The sequence below is a fragment of the Anomaloglossus baeobatrachus genome, chromosome 3, assembly GCF_048569485.1.
Source record: "Anomaloglossus baeobatrachus isolate aAnoBae1 chromosome 3, aAnoBae1.hap1, whole genome shotgun sequence".
NCBI lineage: Eukaryota > Metazoa > Chordata > Amphibia > Anura > Aromobatidae > Anomaloglossus > Anomaloglossus baeobatrachus.
Window position 1 is genome coordinate 116,678,843 of NC_134355.1, and position 21,185 is coordinate 116,700,027.

Sequence of the window (21,185 nt, forward strand, 5' to 3'; positions counted from 1 at the left end):
TAGAACAGCAGATGGCTTGTAGTCATGAACCATAATGTAATATTAGCCTTTAAATAGGCACTCCAAAGCTTGATATATATAAAAATACAGTCAATAGTTGGGTATTATGCAAACCAGATATATTTCACATTTCTTGCCATATATTGTAATCAAATTGCTATTCTTTTAGGTTTCGTTCCTATGATGAGCTTTTGGTGTATAGGTTACTTGCTTTTTTTGGCCTTTTTTCTTAATGTTTTTGATTCTGCAGTTTTTTTGTCTGTTTGGTGTGCTGCTTTGTTTTTGATGCTTCCTATTATTTGGCATTGCCAAAACTTTATTGATATACTTAGATGCAGATTACATGTGTTTTCAGTAGATTTCCGCAGCAGAAAACGAACTAAAAACACACATATGTGTTATTACCTGTGGATTTTTCACATCTGAGGATTGTCTGTGGCGAAATCTGCATGTAAAACTCAGCATACCCGCAAGTGACATTGATATGTTGCTTCTGCAGCAGAAATGCACTAAAAAGGCACATGTGCTTTTTACTTGCAGATTTTCTACATCTAATACAAGTCTATAACAAAATCTATACATAAAATTCTAAAAACCAAGAGAAATTGACATGTTGTGAATTTCAAGCAAGCAGCAGAGGTCGGAGTAAAACAAATATCACATTGGGCATCAGATTTCTATAAATTGGTGGAATTATAAGGCTATGTGCCCACAGCGGATACCAGCGGATATGTCCACAGGTTTCCCGCAGCAGCTCCCCGGAACCGCAGCTATCCTTTGCTGCGGGATTCCAGCGAAACATCTGTGGTAAACCTGCGGACATTCGTGCGTCTTACCTGCGGAAATCCCGGCCTCTATCTCCATAGTGGAGGGGCGGGATTTCCGCAGGAATAATAGACATGCAGTTATGTGCGGCTGCGGGACATCCGCAGCATATTCCACAGCCACATAGACACAAACACTCCTCATGTCTCATAGGATAACATGGGGGGTGTCTGTACTTGCTAAAACCTGCGGATTTATCTAGAAAATCCAGATAAATCTGCACATTTTCCACAGCAAAATCCACGGGTACATTGTCCCGTGGGCACAAAGCCTAAGCGCTCACTCACACTACTATGTAACTCGGATAAGTGCTATCCAATGTTTTATCAGATGGCACTCAGACCAATTTGGCATGAGAAAAAACGTGCAGCATGCTGCGATTTGCCATGCAGATCGGATGGCGTGCGCCCATTAGAGTCTATAGGTTCATAGAAATGATCTATGGGTGCCTTGAAATGCCGCAGACTCACAAAATGGAGAAGATGTCGAAATTTTGTTCTCCATTTTCTCCTGACCATGTGTTATGATTCTCTCATCTGAGGAATCGGATCACACCATGATGACACAGGATTTTCTGTGCAGCAAAAATACACAACATCAAAAACTCATCAGAAACTCATGGTGAGAATTTAAGCTTAAAGGGAACTTGGGCATGACCAGAAGTGCGATGACTTCTGATCATGCGCACTGCCTGGCATCTGCTGCGGTGACAACGGACACAAGTAGACGCATCACTGCTGATGTCGCTAGGCAATGGGAATTGAATAGTTTGTTAGTATGCCCCTGTGGATGTATTAATATGCTAAGAGGGCGGACTACTTAGGGGAACTAACTCCCTTGTGACTAGTCCCTGTGCTCATTAGCATATAATAAAGGATCTTTAGAAATATGGATCTTTAGAAATACTTTTTCTAAAGATCTCCATCTCTGCTAGTGTATACAGGGACAGTTAGGCAGGGATTAGCAATATGCACCCAGAACTGCTCACAGGTTCACTCTAAGATTAATGACTTACTTTGTTTTCAAACTTAAAAAAAGATGATTAACTTACACACAGAACGTGCAGAAGGATGGCTCCATGCCGCCGCTTCTCATGGGAAAATATGTCACTGGGGAATTCATGTAGAGCTAAAAACAAACAAAAATAAGGTCGTCAACAATAATCATTGCATCTATTGATAAGAGGACATTGTAACCAAATATAAAAAAACTACACATAAAGTTGCACATGTTCTGCATACAATATGCTTTTAAAATCCAAATCCGTAGTTTCCAGGTCTTAAAAACGGTATAGTGTATATATGTATTATGAATTTATAGTTAAAATTATGGGCTAACAGGATGACCCAATGCAAAGTAATACATTCAAATGCACATATGTGAATAAGTAGAATAGAAAAAATATAGCATTTATTAAATACATGTTAAAATTGCATGCCAAAATACGCAGATACAGATATAAGAATCTCAGGTGAGCCAGCAAGGTATCCCATACCAGGGCGGACACAGGCAAAAGAGGGTCCCTGTTCTGAAAGAGTAAATGGGCCCTTTTAAAACTAGGGGCTACTCTATATGCCCACTTTTATATGTCTGTGACAGAAGTTGTTTGATACTTTGAAGGTTGAATTGGGTTCCCTAACCTCATGGACCCCTTATACCAATGATATTGTCCACCCTTGTCACAGAATATGGATACAGAGCAAAAGGCCCTCCAAATGAGAAAAAGTAGAAACCAGAGCACTGAGGGTAGCAAATGTAGACAAAGAATAAATACTGAAAATAAATTCATAGTGGACCACAATTATCCTGGAAAGGAGAAGGTTAGTGTAAAAAATGGCTCACCCACCAAAAATATCTGTCATGCGTTTCGCAACAGCTTTACGGCTATACGGCTAGGGCTAGATGAAGACATTGGCTGCAACATGGGGGTATCGGCCGCAGATCGCTCTGGGGTCATATTGTGACTGTGACAAAGTTTAAATTTAAGGGTCAAACTTGCCGCAAAGCCCCTGCCTTAAAGGGGTATTCCCATCTCCGAGGTCCTATCCCAATATGTAGTAGGTGTAATAATAATATTAGCAAATACCTCCTATTAGAAATGTAGTATAGTTCATCCGATTCACTATATCTCTTACCTCATGTTCAGGGCACTGCAGGACCTTAGGTATCGATTGTATGACCAGGAGCAACTAACTTTGACTATAAATGTGGTCATAACGATGGAAACCTAAGATCCTACAATGCCCTGAACATGAGGTAAGCAACATAGTGAATCAGGAGAACTTTACTACATTTCTAATTGGAGGTATTTGCTAATATTATTATTATGCCTACTACTTATTAGGATAGGACCTATAGATGAGAATACCCCTTTAATGCAACTATTAAAGTATCTGTGCTTCTAATGGCGAATATGGTGCTCGAGGAGTTAATACGAGTATATGACAGCACACAGAGCGACTGTAATACTTTGAGTGCTGCTATACAGAGTTCATCTACATGGTTTGTTGCTTTATTTATGGTGGGATCCATAGGACAAAGGTCCATCTTCCATGGCAGTACTCTTATGTCAGGTCATCAATATGAGTAACAAAACAATCAGGCAGACCGACGAGTTGGTAAAGTGGAGCGCGATGTTTTGGCTGAACTGAACATTTTAGAAAGATAACGTGTAGCTGTTTCCAAGGATTCTTGCCGTACTGACTCATCCGGGTGACATTAAAGACAGCTGTTTTACTGAGCTCTGACCGCAGTTCCAGCGGTAATGGTTGTGAGGCAGGTTGAAAGCTGGAGAAGTTTGACCAAGAAGTCTTGGCAGGGGGCCACATGTGCCAGCAATCAAGTGATTAGCAAAGTGCATTAGTTTTGTATTTCAAAGAATTCTAGTCTGGGCCAAATCATCTTTTCCATTCATCTGATCCAAAAATAAATCTTTACAAATTGTCTGAACCTTTCCAGGACACAAAAGTCCAATCTGACAGAAGCTCTTTTATTTGTGTCACTTTGTTGAAAAAGCAATTTGCACCAAGCACTCTTCCTGTACCACTGATAAATCTGCGAAGACCACTCTTTGTTTGGAGATATAAGCTGAATAATTTAACCATTACCACCTTTTTCTTGTGGGTTTTGTCATGAGTAGTGATGAGCAGACTCGCAGTTAACCGGGATTGCCTGACCTGGTTTTCAAAATCCGGTTCCAGGCCGGATTCCGGTTCACATATAAGTCTATGGGGACCAGAATCCAGGGATTAAAAATTGCGGTAGAAGGGATAGGGGGATGAGAGCAAGCGCACTATACTTACCGAGGATCCAGCATGGCTGTAACTGCTCCCGTGGCCGCACATTCACTTTTGGTGTTGTGCATTACATTCATCACATATCCACTGATTTCCCCGCCCACCAGCGCCAGTGATTGGTTGCAGTCAGACGCGCCCCCACATGTGTCAGCATGTCTGATGCTTCCAATCACAGGTGCTACGTGCATCTATTGTGGTATAAAAATAAATAAAATATTTGGCATAGGGACCTCCCATATTATGATACCCATAATACCCATATTTATTTTCATACCACGATACTGACCTGCAGACAGTGCCTGTGATTGGTTGCAGTCAGACGCTGTCATACAAGCTGGGGGTGCATCTGACTGCAACCAATCACAGACGCCAAGAAGGCCGGTGGGCAGGGACAGCAGGGCATATGGATGAGCAATGATGAGCGGCACTGGAAGCGAATGGGTGGCCGTGGGAGTAGTTATAGCCATGTCGAAGCCTCCATAAGTATGAAGCACTTGCTTTATTTATTTTTCCTTCATTTTTTGTTTAATTTCCCCAGTGCCGGATGGGATCAATATATCGAATCCCGGGCCCGGGTCCGGCACCTGGGTACCTTTGAAACCATGTGTATCCGGACTTTTACAGTCCGGGTCCATCCATCACTAGTCATGAGCTTGATTATTAAGGCTGCTTTACACGGTACGACCGATTGTGCAATTTCACAATCGATCGTACCCGCCCCCGTCCTTTTTGTGTCACGGGCAAATCGCTGCCCGTGGCGCACATAGTCGGTAACCCCCGTCACACGTACTTACCTCTCGTGCGACCACGCTGTGGGCGGCAAACGTCCACTTCCTGGAGTGGGAGGGATGTTCGGCCTCACAGCGACGTCACACGGCCGCCGGTCAATGGAAGTGGAGGGGTGGAGATGAGCGGGATGTAAACATCCCGCCCACCTCCTTCCTTCACATAGCCGGCGGCGGCCGCGTGACGCAGGTGAGCTGCTGTTCATCGTTCCCGGGGTGTCACACGGAGCGGCGTGTGCTACCACGGAAACGATGAACAACTAAATTAAACGATATTATGGAACCTAGCGAGCAATACACGACTCACGATTTGTGAGCGATACTGCGTCGCTAGGAGGTGTCACACAGGCCGGCATCGCTGGGGATGTGCGTCACAAAAACCGTGACCCCGACGATCTATCGCACGATAGATTGTCTGCTGTAAAGCAGCCTTAAGAGATCACAAATTCTCTTTGCGTACAGTCTACCACTCCGAATCTCATCGTGACAGCAACCAGCTGTGGTCATGTATAGATAATACCAATTAATTATGTTGCCAAGATCATATGTCCATCCCCTGATACATCTGTATTTTTACAAAGCTGCATATTAAAAAAAGCATAATTGTTAGGATAAGGTCACATGTTGCAGTTTGGACGTGTTTCTGGTCAATCTAAAACTAGATGCAGTTGATTACATAGACAAGCATGATTTTGACAGGATGGGTTTTTTTTGCATGTTGTTTACTAGGTGTCTTTTACTCTGTACAGTCAACTATACAGAGCAGTTAAAAGAAGTGACATAAGACAGAACTTGTGCACAGCAGTATCGTTTTGACATTGCTGTTCATTATATTCATTTTATGGGGCCCGCTTGCAATGAACCATCAGGTGGAATCCAACTGAAAAAAATGCAGTGTGCCAGTGGCATAATTTGAAGCTCATGCGCCCCAATGCATGCGCTACAGTGGAGCTCCCACTTATTGTAAGTCTTTAATAGCATTAGTCTATTCATATAGGTGAAAGGGACTTTTTGGGCACCCTAGGATCTAGGGTGTGATTGCAACCTCTGCATCTATTGTAGTGTTGTAGTGTGCACATAACCTAAGTACTCGCTCACACCAGCGTACTTTCTGTCCTAGTGCGATCCAAGAAAATATTAGAGTGCACTCGGGAATATGTTATTCCATGGGGTCATGCACAAGTCCGACTGTTTCCTCGGACCATGTTGATCCTAGGAAAAATTTCCAAGTTGCGTCCGACTATCGGATCACACTCAGTTATGCAAGTTATTGGGTCCATCAAAAAAATTGGACACATCCGACTGCAGTCCAATTTTTACAGACTGACACAATGGAGAAGATAGACTTTTTTGTTCTATCTTCTTCACATCTGAGAAAATCGGATCACGCTATGATTACCCTGACCAAATTCGGATCAGAGTCTGAGATATTGGGGAACCAGACGTCCTCCTTTTGTAACTTTATTAGGACTGAAAAACTATAGCGTTTCAGCTGCACAGTACATTTATCAAGCCATAGGAAAAGAGATATACTCAGATCACAGAGTGATTAGCATTATTGATCCTATTTTCTCAGATGAGAAAAAAATATGCTCGTCTGACCTTAGCCTTAGGGAGAGATAATTTTAAAGAATTTACATGTATAATCTCAAAGGATACTAAAAAATGTATAGAAACACTGAGTATCAGAAGAGATGGCGTTTTAGCAACTGTTTACATCAGATCTGCATAGGCAGTCATAAACGGGAAGATGCAGATTCTATTATAGTCATTATGTGATGTTTTCCCATTCTCAGATCCTTGGTGCCACTTTTGCAATAAGGCTGAAATCCTATTTTCTCCCAAATTTCAGAATAGGGTTTTCTAATACATTAGTATGACGCCCTGGCCGGGCCAGGTAATCACAGATAGGGCCCTGCATTACACCTGTCCCTCATAGGTAACACACAGCCAAACATTTATACCCTAGTCACCCCCCTCAGGGCTTGATGGAGACACCAGGGGCGGAACCAGGCGGTTGGAAGACACCCACCGAGGAGTTCAGAGAGCCTGAGGCGGGAAAGTAAACAGTTCAGTTCAGTTCCAGAGTTCAAGTTGGAGAGGTTTGTGGGCTGGAGTTGTGTGCAGCTCCAGCAGAGGAGAGAAACCAATTTGAGCAGGTGCCAGGGTAGGAGCCCTGGTACCTTTGGCTTAGAGGCAGACAGTGGCCTCCATCTACTGGAGCCGGGAAGACGGCTCGGTGGAACCGAGGTGGACCGGGACAGGGTAGTGGCCCGCCGGTACCGACCCAGGGAACCGACTCGGAAACCAGAGCACAAAGGGGGGTACTCAGACCCTGAAGCTAGGTCCAGAAGCTACTGGGGGCTAGCTAATTAACTGATTGCGGTCAGGACTAGAGGTCCTGTCCCACCCAAAGTCCCGACTGAAGGTAACAGCCCAATGAGGGGGATAAGCAGCCACCGCCACGGCTCAGAGATCCCACGGGCCAGCGTCTGCGGGAAAAGGGCTCCTTAGGAAACCACAAGTCAGGAGCAGACTCCTGAAGTTGCAAGCACAGGCAGTCCACCATCCAACACAGGTGCGGGAGAAAGACAGAGACCGCCAGGGACCAGACTGCAGGCGGCTGCAGGCACCGACCACCATCCCTTTGGTTTACCAGAGACTCGTGTGTTTACTAATAGTGAGTACAACAGCACCCTCCGGTCGCCCATCTCCCTGCACCGCCAAACACCCCCAAGAGGTCCCGGGGCCACCATACCTGCCCACGGAGGGGTTAACAACTTGCTGCCAAACATCTCCCCCGGGTGCCCCGTAACTGCATGTGCTATGTGTGACATCGCAGGAGCGACGAACATCTCCTTACCTGCGTCCACCGGCAATGCGGAAGGAAGGAGGTGGGCGGGCTGTTACGTCCCGCTCATCTCCGCCCCTCCGCTTCTATTAGTGACGCCGCAGTGACATCGCTATGAAGCCGAATGCACCTCCCTCTTGAAGGAGGGATTGTTCGGCGGTCCCAGCGACGTCGCTGACAAGGTATGTGCATGTGACACTGCCGTAGCGATAATGTTCGCTAAGGCAGCGAGCACCAAGTGTCGCACAAACGACGGGGGCGGGTGCTATCGCGCTTGACATCGCTAGCAATCGCTAGCGATGTCGCAGCGTGTAAAGTACCCTTAAGATTGAGTGTGTAAATTAAACTACAATTCTTACATCATATAAACCCACATACTTAAAGGGAATTTGTCAGCAGGTTTTTGCTACCTCATCTGAGAGCAGCATGAGATAGGCAAAGAGAGCCTGAATCCAATGATGTATCACTTAGCTTACTGAGTGAATCAGTTGTGACACAATCAGAGTTTTTAGATTTAGCATGTAGCAGAGATAATAAAAGCTAACCCCGCTCACACTAGGCTCTCTATATACAATGTCTATAGACAGTGATCTGCTTATCACAGGAGGGGGCGTGTCATACTGACAGGCACAAGACAATGTAGTCCCAGCAATGATAAAGTCCGGATGCTAAAACCATAATTCCTAGTAAACAACAGCAGGCAGCTTAATAAGAGACGCATTGCTGAAATTTGTATGCTAACCGCTACAACATGACGGCTTCAGATTACATAGCAAAACATGCTGACAGATTCTCTTTAAAACTTAACTAAATCACTCTCTTTCTAAAATGTAACGTAACTTTCAGCACCAGTAAAAAATTTGGACACACATGGTCATGTAATTCTTTTCTTTGTTTTTATTACAATGTACACATTTAGTATAGACTGGATGCAGCAAAATTACGAAAAAACACATAGGAAAACAAGGTGTAAAGAAACACGAAACCAGAATATGTATTAAAGTTTAGATACCTGAAAGTACACCCCTTTTACTCAGGTGATAGATTTACACCCCCTTTTCATAATCTCATGCAATGTCATCAGGTTGTTAGACGGAATGGCTTCCAATAAACAGGTATAGATCTTCTAAAGTTTATTGATGGAATCACCGGTTTTCAGAAAGTTTTGTGACCATCAGCATCCCTTATAAATGACGCAGTCATCAATTAGCAGATACATCTTAACATGAACTATCCAGAGGAGAAGGTATAAATCAGCCATTTGTGAATAAATTGACGCAAAGGAGCCACTATTGAGCACCACAAACAATAAAAAAACGTGTGTGGGGCAAGCAGTCCAGGGACTGGACATTAGATCAGTGTAGATCTGTACTGTATCTGTGTCAAAATTAGAGCTTTTCGGCACCACCTGCCATGTCAAAAAAGGTGAGCCGATGGTGTCCACTTGTATGGTGCCACCATGAAGCGTGGAGGCGTGATGGTGGGGGTGTGCTTTGCTGGTGACAATATTGAAGATTGATTCTAAATTCAGCACCCATGTTCAGGATGGCTACTACGACATTCTGAAATTACATGCTATCATATCTGGTTTACACTAAGTGGAACCATCATTTTTGTTTCAATAGGACAATGACCCAAAACACACCTCCAAGCTATATAACCAAGAGGGAGAGGGATAGAATGCTGCATCAGGTGACATGGCCTCCACAATCAACCAACCTCAACTCATTTGAGATGGCGAGGTATGAGCAGAGTGAAGGCAAAGCAGCCAACAAGTGCTCAGCACCTCTGGAATTCCTTCAAGACTTTTGGAAAATAATGCCACCTAACTACTTGATGAAGCTGCTTAACAGAATGCTAAATGGGTGTAAAACTGTCATTAGAGTTAAGGGGGCTACTTTGAGGAATCCAAGGTTTAACACGTATTCTGTTTTTTTCATAGGTGTTTATATGCTCCATGTTTCCATATATATTCTGTGGTTTTGCTTTCAGTCTGATTCTACAATGTGCACATTCCAGTAAGAACAAAAATAACTATTGCATAAAGAAGTGTGTCCAAACTTTTGATTGGTATTGCACATACAACACATAGTCATACTACTACTGTACAACACGATTTCATTGTACTACTAGATCTCACACCACCAATGAAGTATAAATCCTGAAAAACAGAATAAAGAAGCCCTCTGTAGGCTCTGCCCCTTTCTTCTTATGTCTGCCCTTATACAGCTGCTGCTTAGATCAGGTTACAACAGCAAGTAAAATATTCTGGTTGTTGTAACTTGAACCTGTCACAACGCAAACTAGGGGAGAGTTTGGCGTGAGCCAAAACACACAACAGGGGTTACACCACGACAAATAAGGGGTACATCGGGGACACTAAAATAATGGAGGGCCCTAGGAATAGTGAAAGGGCAGATAGACATCTCCTCCATTTACCTGCCACTGTACCCTGCACTCCTAGCCAGTCCCTATACAGGTTCCTCACCTGTCGCCGAGCAGGAACCTGAAGCCCTGAAAAGATCCTACAATAGTTGCTGGCTAGTGAGTGGGCAGGTGAAGGACGCTAGTCCCACTGCTGCACTTAACACACCAGTGAAGGAAGACAGACAGGTGAGAACACAACAACAGACTGCTGCCGTCAGCACCAAGACTGCAGCCACTACAGAAACTTAAACAGAAGGTTTTCAGTAAATCCTTCCACCTCCAGGACCAGCAACCAAATGGCAAAGAGAATAACCAGCACCCTCGTCTGGTAGCAGAGGGTATATAAAGGGCCTGGGAATGGTCCAAACTGGAAACACCTGAGCAGGAGTCAGAAGCTGCTGGAAAGCAAACTGACATTAACTCTATGACTGCCAAAAGAAGGGAAAACATGTTTAATATTGAGAGTCAAGAATGAAAATGACTCTCAAGTCCAGGATCTGTCACAAGTCTCACATATCAGAAAGATGACCGTGACAGAACCCCAACCAATCAAATATTGACAACTTATCGCAAGAATAGGCCATCAATGAAAAGGTAGTGGACAATTCCTTTAATAACAGCATGGAGAAGTCATCTTTAAAGCTGAAAATCCCCTAATTCTAGGACTAATAGTGCGCTGCATTCCCCTCTACAGGACTGATGTTAGAGCTATACCTGTCAGTCTGATAAAAGTGAAGGGAGCAATGGTAGATCTGGCGTACCCCGGCTCTATTCACACAGGAGACTTTGGGGTGCCAGAGATCAGAACCTCAGCGATCATTCATTTATCATGTATCAGACGCGGGAAAATCCCTTCAGATGATTCCACACATTTTATCTATTTACAAAATAAATAAGACATTTTTATATTTGTACCAAGGTTTCTTTTCCACTTTTCTCTATTTTTAACTCACAAGGCCATATTTATATTCTAAGGTTAGTAGCTTAAAATATTCTTTTCTAAATATCTAGAGAAATATCTTGTTAAAGAAATGACACTTGAAGTGTGACCTCCGCTGTATTTCAATTAACTTCTAGTCTGCAGGTGATGTATCAAGCTGAACCCGGAGCATCGATTGTTCCTCAAAGGACGCTGCACACGCTTTCAATATCAGCCTGGATACAAGTGTATTATTTACTATATTCCTGTGCGTGTCGTTCCATACAAGGTCTATGTTGCACTCTATGATGACGAACTTTCCTAGCATGACAATGACATCACTGTTTCCATAGCAACATGAGCCGCAGAACAAAGGACACCACTAATAAAGGACTGCGTAGCTATAAATCTGTATACAGCTGTTTGATATTTAAAGGTATATTTTACTTTTATATTTCTGTCATCATTGTCTAAGATCTATGACCATAAAATACTGCTAATGTCCTATGACTTTACATATGTATTTTATTTACCCTTGTTGCCAATGTGTGTGGGGTTACATGACCAACACAATGTTTTATCTTATTTAGTCCATTGATGCATTACAAAGCTGTCATACTGGAAAATGGCTGACATGATGTAGTTTTGACAATATTTGCTGCTTTTTCCATATAAATATACAGTTAGGTCCAGAAATATTTGGACAGTGACACAAGTTTTGTTATTTTAGCTGTTTACAAAAACATGTTCAGAAATACAATTATATATATAATATGGGCTGAAAGTGCACACTCCCAGCTGCAATATGAGAGTTTTCACATCCAAATCGGAGAAAGGGTTTAGGAATCATAGCTCTGTAATGCATAGCCTCCTCTTTTTCAAGGGACCAAAAGTAATTGGACAAGGGACTCTAAGGGCTGCAATTAACTCTGAAGGCGTCTCCCTCGTTAACCTGTAATCAATGAAGTAGTTAAAAGGTCTGGGGTTGATTACAGGTGTGTGGTTTTGCATTTGGAAGCTGTTGCTGTGACCAGACAACATGCGGTCTAAGGAACTCTCAATTGAGGTGAAGCAGAACATCCTGAGGCTGAAAAAAAAGAAAAAATCCATCAGAGAGATAGCAGACATGCTTGGAGTAGTAAAATCAACAGTCGGGTACATTCTGAGAAAAAAGGAATTGACTGGTGAGCTTGGGAACTCAAAAAGGCCTAGGTGTCCACGGATGACAACAGTGGTGGATGATCGCCGCATACTTTCTTTGGTGAAGAAGAACCCGTTCACAACATCAACTGAAGTCCAGAACACTCTCAGTGAAGTAGGTGTATCTGTCTCTAAGTCAACAGTAAAGAGAAGACTCCATGAAAGTAAATACAAAGGGTTCACATCTAGATGCAAACCATTCATCAATTCCAAAAATAGACAGGCCAGAGTTAAATTTGCTGAAAAACACCTCATGAAGCCAGCTCAGTTCTGGAAAAGTATTCTATGGACAGATGAGACAAAGATCAACCTGTACCAGAATGATGGGAAGAAAAAAGTTTGGAGAAGAAAGGGAACGGCACATGATCCAAGGAACACCACATCCTCTGTAAAACATGGTGGAGGCAACGTGATGGCATGGGCATGCATGGCTTTCAATGGCACTGGGTCACTTGTGTTTATTGATGACATAACAGCAGACAAGAGTAGCCGGATGAATTCTGAAGTGTACCGGGATATACTTTCAGCCCAGATTCAGCCAAATGCCGCAAAGTTGATCGGACGGCGCTTCATAGTACAGATGGACAATGACCCCAAGCATACAGCCAAAGCTACCCAGGAGTTCATGAGTGCAAAAAGTGGAACATTCTGCAATGGCCAAGTCAATCACCAGATCTTAACCCAATTGAGCATGCATTTCACTTGCTCAAATCCAGACTTAAGACGGAAAGACCCACAAACGGCTGTAAAGGCCTGGCAAAGCATTAAGAAGGAGGAAACCCAGCGTTTGGTGATGTCCATGGGTTCCTGACTTAAGGCAGTGATTGCTTTCAAAGGATTCGAACAAAATATTGAAAATAAAATTTTTTTTTTGGGTTTGGTTTATTTGTCCAATTACTTTTGACCTCCTAAAATGTGGAGTGTTTGTAATGAAAGGTGTACAATTCCTACAATTTCTATCAGATATTTTTGTTCAAACCTTCAAATTAAACGTTACAATCTGCACTTGAATTCTGTTGTAGAGGTCTCATTTCAAATCCAATGTGGTGGCATGCAGAGCCCAACTCGCGAACATTGTGTCACTGTCCAAATATTTCTGGACCTAACTGTATATATGTACAGCGGGTAAAACAAGTAATAATAATAATAATATTTATTCATTTATATAGCGCTGTTAATTCCACAGTGCTTTACATATAATGACAACCCTGTCCCCATTGGGGCTCACAATCTAGCTTCCCTATGAGTATGTATTTGGAGTATTGAATATGTCACCAATTTTCTAAGTTAATATATTTCTAAAGGTGATATTGACATAAAATTGTCACCAGTTCTTGGTAACAACTCATCCAATCTGCACAGAAAAAAAAATCAAACCATAGATGTCCATAAATTAAGTTATGTTTTATAATTATATATGACACAAGGAAAAAGTATTGAATGCATGAAGAAAGAGAGGTGAAAAAGCCATGGAAAGTCATGACGCCAGCTAAAATTTCTCAGTAATTAGAAAGCAATCCTGCCACTTATTGAAAAATAATATCAGCTGATTCAACTAATGGCCTATAAAAAAATGTCTCCTTACAAATGTGCTATACAAGAAACATCTCATAGTAGTTAAAACCAGTGAGCTGTCTCAAGACCTTTGCAACCTTATTGTTGCATAACATACTGATGGCATTGGTTACAGAATTTCTAAACTACTGAAGGTTCCAGTAGGTACTGTTGGAGCCACAATCTGGAAGTAAAAAGAACATCATGTCACCATAAACTGGCCACTACCAGGTACTCCCCGTAAGATTTCAGAATGAAGAGTGAAAAGAATTATTAAATGCATTCTCCAAAATACGTCATCCACACTGTGTCCTCTACTGTGCTCCTCTCTGCCCTACTGCGAGTAGTGCAAAGCAAGTCCAGAGAAAGATCAAAAGATGACCACGCATGTGCATTATAATACTTGATCTGCCCTCAGCACAGCAGAGAGAAGTGCACGTGCACAGGAGTACAATGGAGGACATTGTGTGAATTATGTAGAGCATGTCATCCACATGAAGCAAGATGGAAGACGGCGATCATAAGACAAGAGGAGGCGTTGTGTCAAGACCAGCAATGCCCATTGGACCGGATCACCCCGCAGGTGAATAGATAGGTACCCTTTAAAAAAATGTGATTTTTTTTTTTTTTGTCTGTGTGTGTTTTCGGTTTTATATGTATAATATATGCCGTTTTTGTAACACTGGCTCATGAGTTGCCTATACTCATGTTATGTGCATGAAGCGTAAAACTCCCATTTTCCCTCAAATGGGCAAATTACGACATACATCATTACATGAGCTCTAACTTTTACTAAAATTGGGCAACAAAAAGAGGTCACATTGCCTTTGGCTGTTGGGCTCACATAAAACTGGCAATTTTTGTGTGCTAAGTATTTCAATTTTTGCATGTTTTTCATAGCAGTAATGCATGTCTATATTCCCATATTCATTTTTCCACATGTTTTAGCAATACAGAGTGCAACTGTCTCCTTTTTGTTAGAGTAAAACTAAACAGAAAATTAATGAAAAATTAAAGCAATCCCAGCAATTACACCTCTAATCTATTCCTTTCTTTGAACTTATTATGAATTATGTTACAATTAAAAGGTACAAATACATGATGAAATCTTCTATGCGTACCTCAAAGCATTAGCCATTTATCCTTCTCATGTCAGGCTTCCACCAGGGGGTGCAGAGGAAGAATGGAGATTGAACTCCAAAGAGCAGTTAGACTAAATCCACAAGGGGGCACACGCACCAGAAAAAGGGTAGTCAGCAAGCCTAAAGGGTGCTTTACATGCTGCAACATCGCTAACGATATATCGTCGGGGTCACGTCGTTAGTGACGCACATCCGGCACCGTTAACGACATCGTAGTGTGTGACACCAAGGAGCGACGATCAACGATCGCAAAAGCGTCAAAAATCGTTGATCGTTGACACTTTGCTCCTTTTCATAATATCGTTGCTGCTGCAGGTACGAGGTTGTTCGTCGTTCCTGCGGCAACATACATCACTATGTGTGACACCGCAGGAACAACGAACATCTCCTTACCTGCGTCCACCGACAATGAGGAAGGAAGGAGGTGGGCGGCATGTTCCAGCCGCTCATCTCCGCCCCTCCTCTGCTACTGGGTGGGCACTTAGTAACACCGCAGTGACGTTGCTATGACGCCGAACGCACCTCCCCCTTGAAGGAGGGATTGTTCGGCGGTCACAGCGACATCGCTGAACAGGTATGTGCGTGTGACGCTGCCGGAGCAATAATGTTCGCTACGGCAGAGATCACCAAATGTCGCACGAACGACGGGGGCAGGTGCTATCGCGCACGACATCGCTAGCTATCGCTAGCGATGTCGCAGCGTGTAAAGCACCCTTAAGTCTTAACCGGGAAGTCACGTCTGAACAGGGGAGTGAGCAAGCCGTAAACAGGAGGAAGCACGAGGGTCAGGAGCCAAGAGGTCACGTCAAGAGCCAAAAAGAGGAAGCAGAGCCGTGGTAAGGAAACGTTACGGAGATCAGAGGCCGGGAGAGGGAGACATTGCAGACAAACAGTACAGGGGAAATGGAGGTCAGGGAGAGGTGAGCTGGGTAGCGGGACGGATCAGGGCTAACTCACAAGGACCAGTTGTGCACACTACACAGCAGGAACTATTACTGGCGTTCCGGAGGTTTCCACACTATAAGAAAGCGGCATGAGTTCCGGAACGAGGCACAACAGAACAGACCCCTCCCACCTGACTTAACCTCGTAAGAGCTAATCTACAGTCATGACACTTCACAGTTGTGTTGTATACCTGCAGCAGGATCCTCCCCCCACTGCTTTGTGTGCAGTTTATTAGAGCTGCACCCTCTTAGCGAAGTTCCACCTTGTATTTGTTTACAAAACAAAACTTAAAGACATCATCCAGAAATAATAACCTGTTTTTTCTGCAACAATATCTGTTCCTCCTCACAATGTTTTTCTTAGTTTAGCATTCTTTAAACATCCGCTGTATGGAAGAAGCATGGCATATAATAATAACAACCTGCCATACAGCATATCTGCTACAAATGCACAACATGAAGAAATTTGTTTTGGTGAAGGGGAATTTGCTTCCTAAATATTTCTGCAGTAACTGATAGGATAAGTAGTAAAATATCCATGCTTGAGCTAAATATAAGAGGTCTGGAAACAGATGTTTTCATTTTCTCCTGCTTAATCTGTAAAATGAGTCACTGCGTGTTTGATTCCTTACATTCAACTTGGAGGGATAAGCGATGGTAAATGAAGCAAGAGCTGGATGTTTCCATGCTTTAGTGCACATGGAGCAATTCAAATAAAAAAACAAATGATGCTTCAAAAGTTTTCAGACTATGACATTTAAATTGTATTAATTGGCTGATTTTAACATTTAGGAGCGGGACTCCGTTTGTAGTCCTGAAAACAGCATTTTCTGATTTTCTAGTGCCTGGATCCAGTAGTTGCTTATTGTTATGTGATGCTAATTCCTTTGCAAGAGACACTTTTAAGGGTACTTTACCCGCTGAGATATCGGTATCGATATCGCTAGAGATCGTACCCGCCCCCGTCGGTTGTGCATCACAGGCAAATAGCTGCCTGTGGCGCACAACCTTGCTTACACCCGTCACACGGACTTACCTTCCCTGCGACGTTGCTCTGGCCGGTGATCCACCTCCTTTCTAAGGGGGCGGTTCGTGCGGCATTACAGCGACGTCATACGGCAGGCGTCCAATAGCAGAGGAGGGGTGGAGATGAGTGGCCGGAATATCCCGCCCACCTCCTTCCTTCCTCATTGCCGGTGGACGCAGGTAAGGAGATGTTCGGCGTTCCTGCGGTGTCACACATAGCGATGTGTGGTGCCACAGGAACGACGAACATCATCGTACCTGCAGCAGCAACGATATTTGGAAAAGGAGCGACATGTCAACGAGCAACGATTTTTCACGTTTTTGCGCTCGTTGATTGTCGCTCCTTGGTGTCACACGCTGCGATGTCGCTAACGGCGCCTGATGTGCGTCACTAACGACGTGACCCCAACGATATATCATTAGCAATGTCGCAGCGTTTAAAGCACCCTTTAGTAATTAGGTATAGATAAGAGACATATAGAAAAGACTCAAGAGGATATCCTTTCTGAACAGAAGCTTTTCTTAAAATTGCCTCTATTTTACTTAAATGAGTTGTATAAGATTACATAATTCTTATATATAAGGTTGCTTTTTACAGAAGAGCACCACTCTTGTCTAATGGCTAAGTTTGGTATTGCAGGTACATGAGCTGAAAGCCCACAAAACATTCAACCCATAGAAAGGATTATAAAAAAGCATGAAAAAAACAGCAGTATCGTTTTCCTAATGTTTAAACTCAGGTCCATTCACTTAACTGCTTTACTGATGTATTGGTACGTCACTGGTTACCTGTCTCCCATTACTGCTGGCTCCGGCGGCAAACCCATGGTAATCCCCGCACATCTCTGCAGTAGACATGTGCGGCTAACAGGCGCAGGTGGATCGGAGATCCACCCGCACCTGTTTACCCTTTAGATTTCACTGTCAAACAGTGACAGCGCGATGTAAATGGCTGCAGAGGGGATTGCATTCTTCCTCGCCGCCATCGACGGCCCCGTGAGGCAATAACAGGGCACCAATGTGTTGCCATGATAGCGCAGGGTCAGCTGATGACCCATGACACTGCCATATGACTCACTTCTTGTGAGAGCCGGAGAGGCGACGACACTCACAGGAAAGAAGCATTTCTCCTGATCAGAGTGATGCTGCTCTAATAAGCATAAATGAGCAAGTGATTGCAGTGTGCAGTGATAAAGTCCCCTAGGCGCAGTAGTAAAATAAATTAAAAAATGTAAAAAAAAGTTTTAAAATATGAAAAAACCACCAAACAACTAAAAGTTCATATCGACCATTTTTCACCCCATTGAAAATAAAACAGTTAAATAAATAAAAATATACACATATTTGGTATTGTCAAGTTCAGAAATGCCCGATCTATCAAAATATAACATCAATTAATCTGATCGGTACACGGTGTGGCGAGAAAAAAATTCCAAAGATCATAATTACATTTTTGGACACCGCAATTGTTTTTAAAATGCAAAACAGGCTATCAAAACGTAGCATTTGCACAAAAAAGGTATAATTAAAAACATCAAGATGCAAAAAATAATCCAATACTGAGGCTCAGTTCCTGAAAAACGAGAATGCAACGAGAAAATTACAAAAAAAAAACGCAATTCTTTTTTTGGACAAACGTTTAAATTTTTTTTTCACCCCTTAGATAATAGTATACATGTTTGGTATCTACGAACTCGTACTGACGCAATGCATCACACTGACACATCAGATTTACCATATAGGGAACACGGTGAATAAAATTCCCCCAAAACCATTGTGCAATTGCACTTTTATGGAATTTCACCGCACTGTAAACAAAGTGATGACATATCCTAGACATACATAGATTTCTCCTTACTGCAAGTAAGAAATTCCCTTTCTGTCCCTGACTTCCATTGCATGCAACAAATGTACTGAGACAGACTGAGCACCAGCTATTTGTCCCAAAAGCTCCAGGGAGAGGATAAGACATGTTAAATTGCACTGCCCAATCCTTTTGTTTTCCTGGGAGAGGTCTGGAAGCCGTTTACTCTTCTGGCACTCATATCACTGAAAACACATAGAAAATTCAAGGGAATCTGTCATCAGGTTTTTTCCACCCATCTAAGAGCATCCTGATGTAGGTTCAGAAACTGTGATTCCAGTGATGTGTCACTTAGTGGGCTACTTGCTAGAGTTTTGATAAAGTCACAATTTTATCTTCTGCAGATCTAACAGTTCGCTGAATGCTGACCGCTGTATAACTATAAGTTTTCTGTGTACACTGCATAAGAAGAAAGCTGCTACTCAGTGATGGGGGCGGGGATATATCAAACGCATTACTATGGAGGACTACCTAGAAGTAGGTTTACTTGGCAGCAAGTTTACTAGTCTCCTAGTGATAATCTCCTATTGATAAAACTGTTCAAAACGACACCAAGCAGCCAAGTAAGTGACACATCGCTGGACTCATGGTTTCAGAAGTGAGCAGAGCTGGAATACCCCTGTAATTGAAAATGTAGTGCAATAATAAACATAGCCAAGAGGTATGGCAGGCTCTGTTTCTAGACATTAAGTTTCTAGACTTGAATTTTAGAGGCCTAATTTTTCCTATGTTTTTTGGCATATTTTTTTTTCCGTGTTATTTCCATTATCATTGTATACAATAAAAATTGTATGCTTTTACTCTACAGTGGGTACGGAAAGTATTCTGACTCCTTTAAATTGTTCACTCTTTGTTTCATTGCAGCCATTTGGTAAATTCAAAAATGTACATTTTTTTCCTCATTAATGTACACTCTGCACCCGATCTTGACAGAAAAAAACAGAAATGTAGAAAGTTTTGCAAATTTTTTAAACAAGAAAAACTGAAATATCACATGGTCATAAGTATTCAGACCCTTAGCTAAATATTGAGTAGAAGCCCCTTTTTAGCTAGTACAGCCATGAGTCTTCTTGGGAATAATGCAACAAGTTTTCCACACCTGGACTGCCATTCTTCCTTGCAGATCCTCTCCAGTTCCGTCAGGTTGGATGGTGAATGTTGGTGGACAGCCATTTTCAGGTCTCTCCAGAGATGCTCAATTTGGTTTAGGTCAGGGCTCTGGCTGGGCCAGTCAAGAATGGTCACAGAGTTGTTCTGAAGTCACTCCTTTGTTATTTTAGCTGTGTGCTTACTGTCATTGTCTTGTTGGAAGGTGAATCTTTGGCCAAGTCTGAGGTCCAGAGCACTCTGGAAGAGGTTTTCTTCTAGGATATCTCTGTACTTGGCCACATTCATCTTTCCTTCAATTGCAACCAGTCGTCCTGTCCCTGCAGCTGAAAAACCCGAAAAGTTCTATATTTGTCTTTATCAGACTAGAGAATCTTATTTCTCATAGTCTCGGAGTCCTTCATGTGTTTTTTGCAAACTCTATGTGGGCTTTCATATGTCTTGCACTGAGGAGAGACTTACTTTGGGCCACTCTGCCATAAAGGCCCGACTGGTGGAGGGCTGCAGTGATAGTTGACTTTGTGGAACTTTCTCCCATCTCCCTACTGCATCTCTGGAGCTCAGCCACAGTGATCTTGGGGTTCTTCTTCATCTCTCTCAATAAGGCTCTTCTCCCACGATTGCTTAGTTTGGCTGGATGGCCAGGTCTATGAAGAGTTCTGGTGGTCCTAAACTTCTTCCATTTAAGGATTATAGAAGCCACTGTGCACTTAGAAACCTTGAGTACTGCCAAAATTGTTTTGGAACTGTGGCCAAATCTGTGCCTTGCAATATTTCTGTCTCTGAGCTCCTTGGGCAGTTCCTTTGACCTCATGATTCTCATTTGGTCTCACATGCACTATGAGCTGTGAATTTATTTAATCGTATGAATGTATACCTTAACATCATATACAAATAAACACCAGACAATAGACAGTGATTGAAAAATATCAAAAGGATAAAAATCAAAGTTGAATATCAAGATTTTCTATATATGCAATAGCGTTATAATTTACAATATAGAAATCATTCTTGTCACCATGGTAGGATCTCAGGGGGCACTCCTCAACAACTGCTCCACAGTCACAGGTCGGAGAGTCATATTTTCCCCACTTATACATAAAATCTGCACAGACGCCAAAGTTTGTTCTGATACGATTTAGAGTAACCCATGTTTTCCTTGGTAGATTGAAGCCTGGTGGAGGATTTTGTAAATTAGGGAACATTTGGGGATCACCGTCTACTACATTGACCCAAAGTTCTCGC

The 21,185-nt window shown here is 42.7% G+C and overlaps 1 protein-coding gene across 1 annotated transcript in view; it reads right to left on the reverse strand.

The window, feature by feature from the left end:
- SLC24A3 (solute carrier family 24 member 3) overlaps positions 1-21,185 on the reverse strand; it is a 628,867-nt gene that overhangs the window by 305,712 nt on the left and 301,970 nt on the right. The window contains exon 3 of the mRNA XM_075339395.1: positions 1,877-1,953. Coding sequence (XP_075195510.1) covers positions 1,877-1,953 — 77 coding nt within the window. The remainder of the gene's footprint in view (positions 1-1,876; positions 1,954-21,185) is intronic.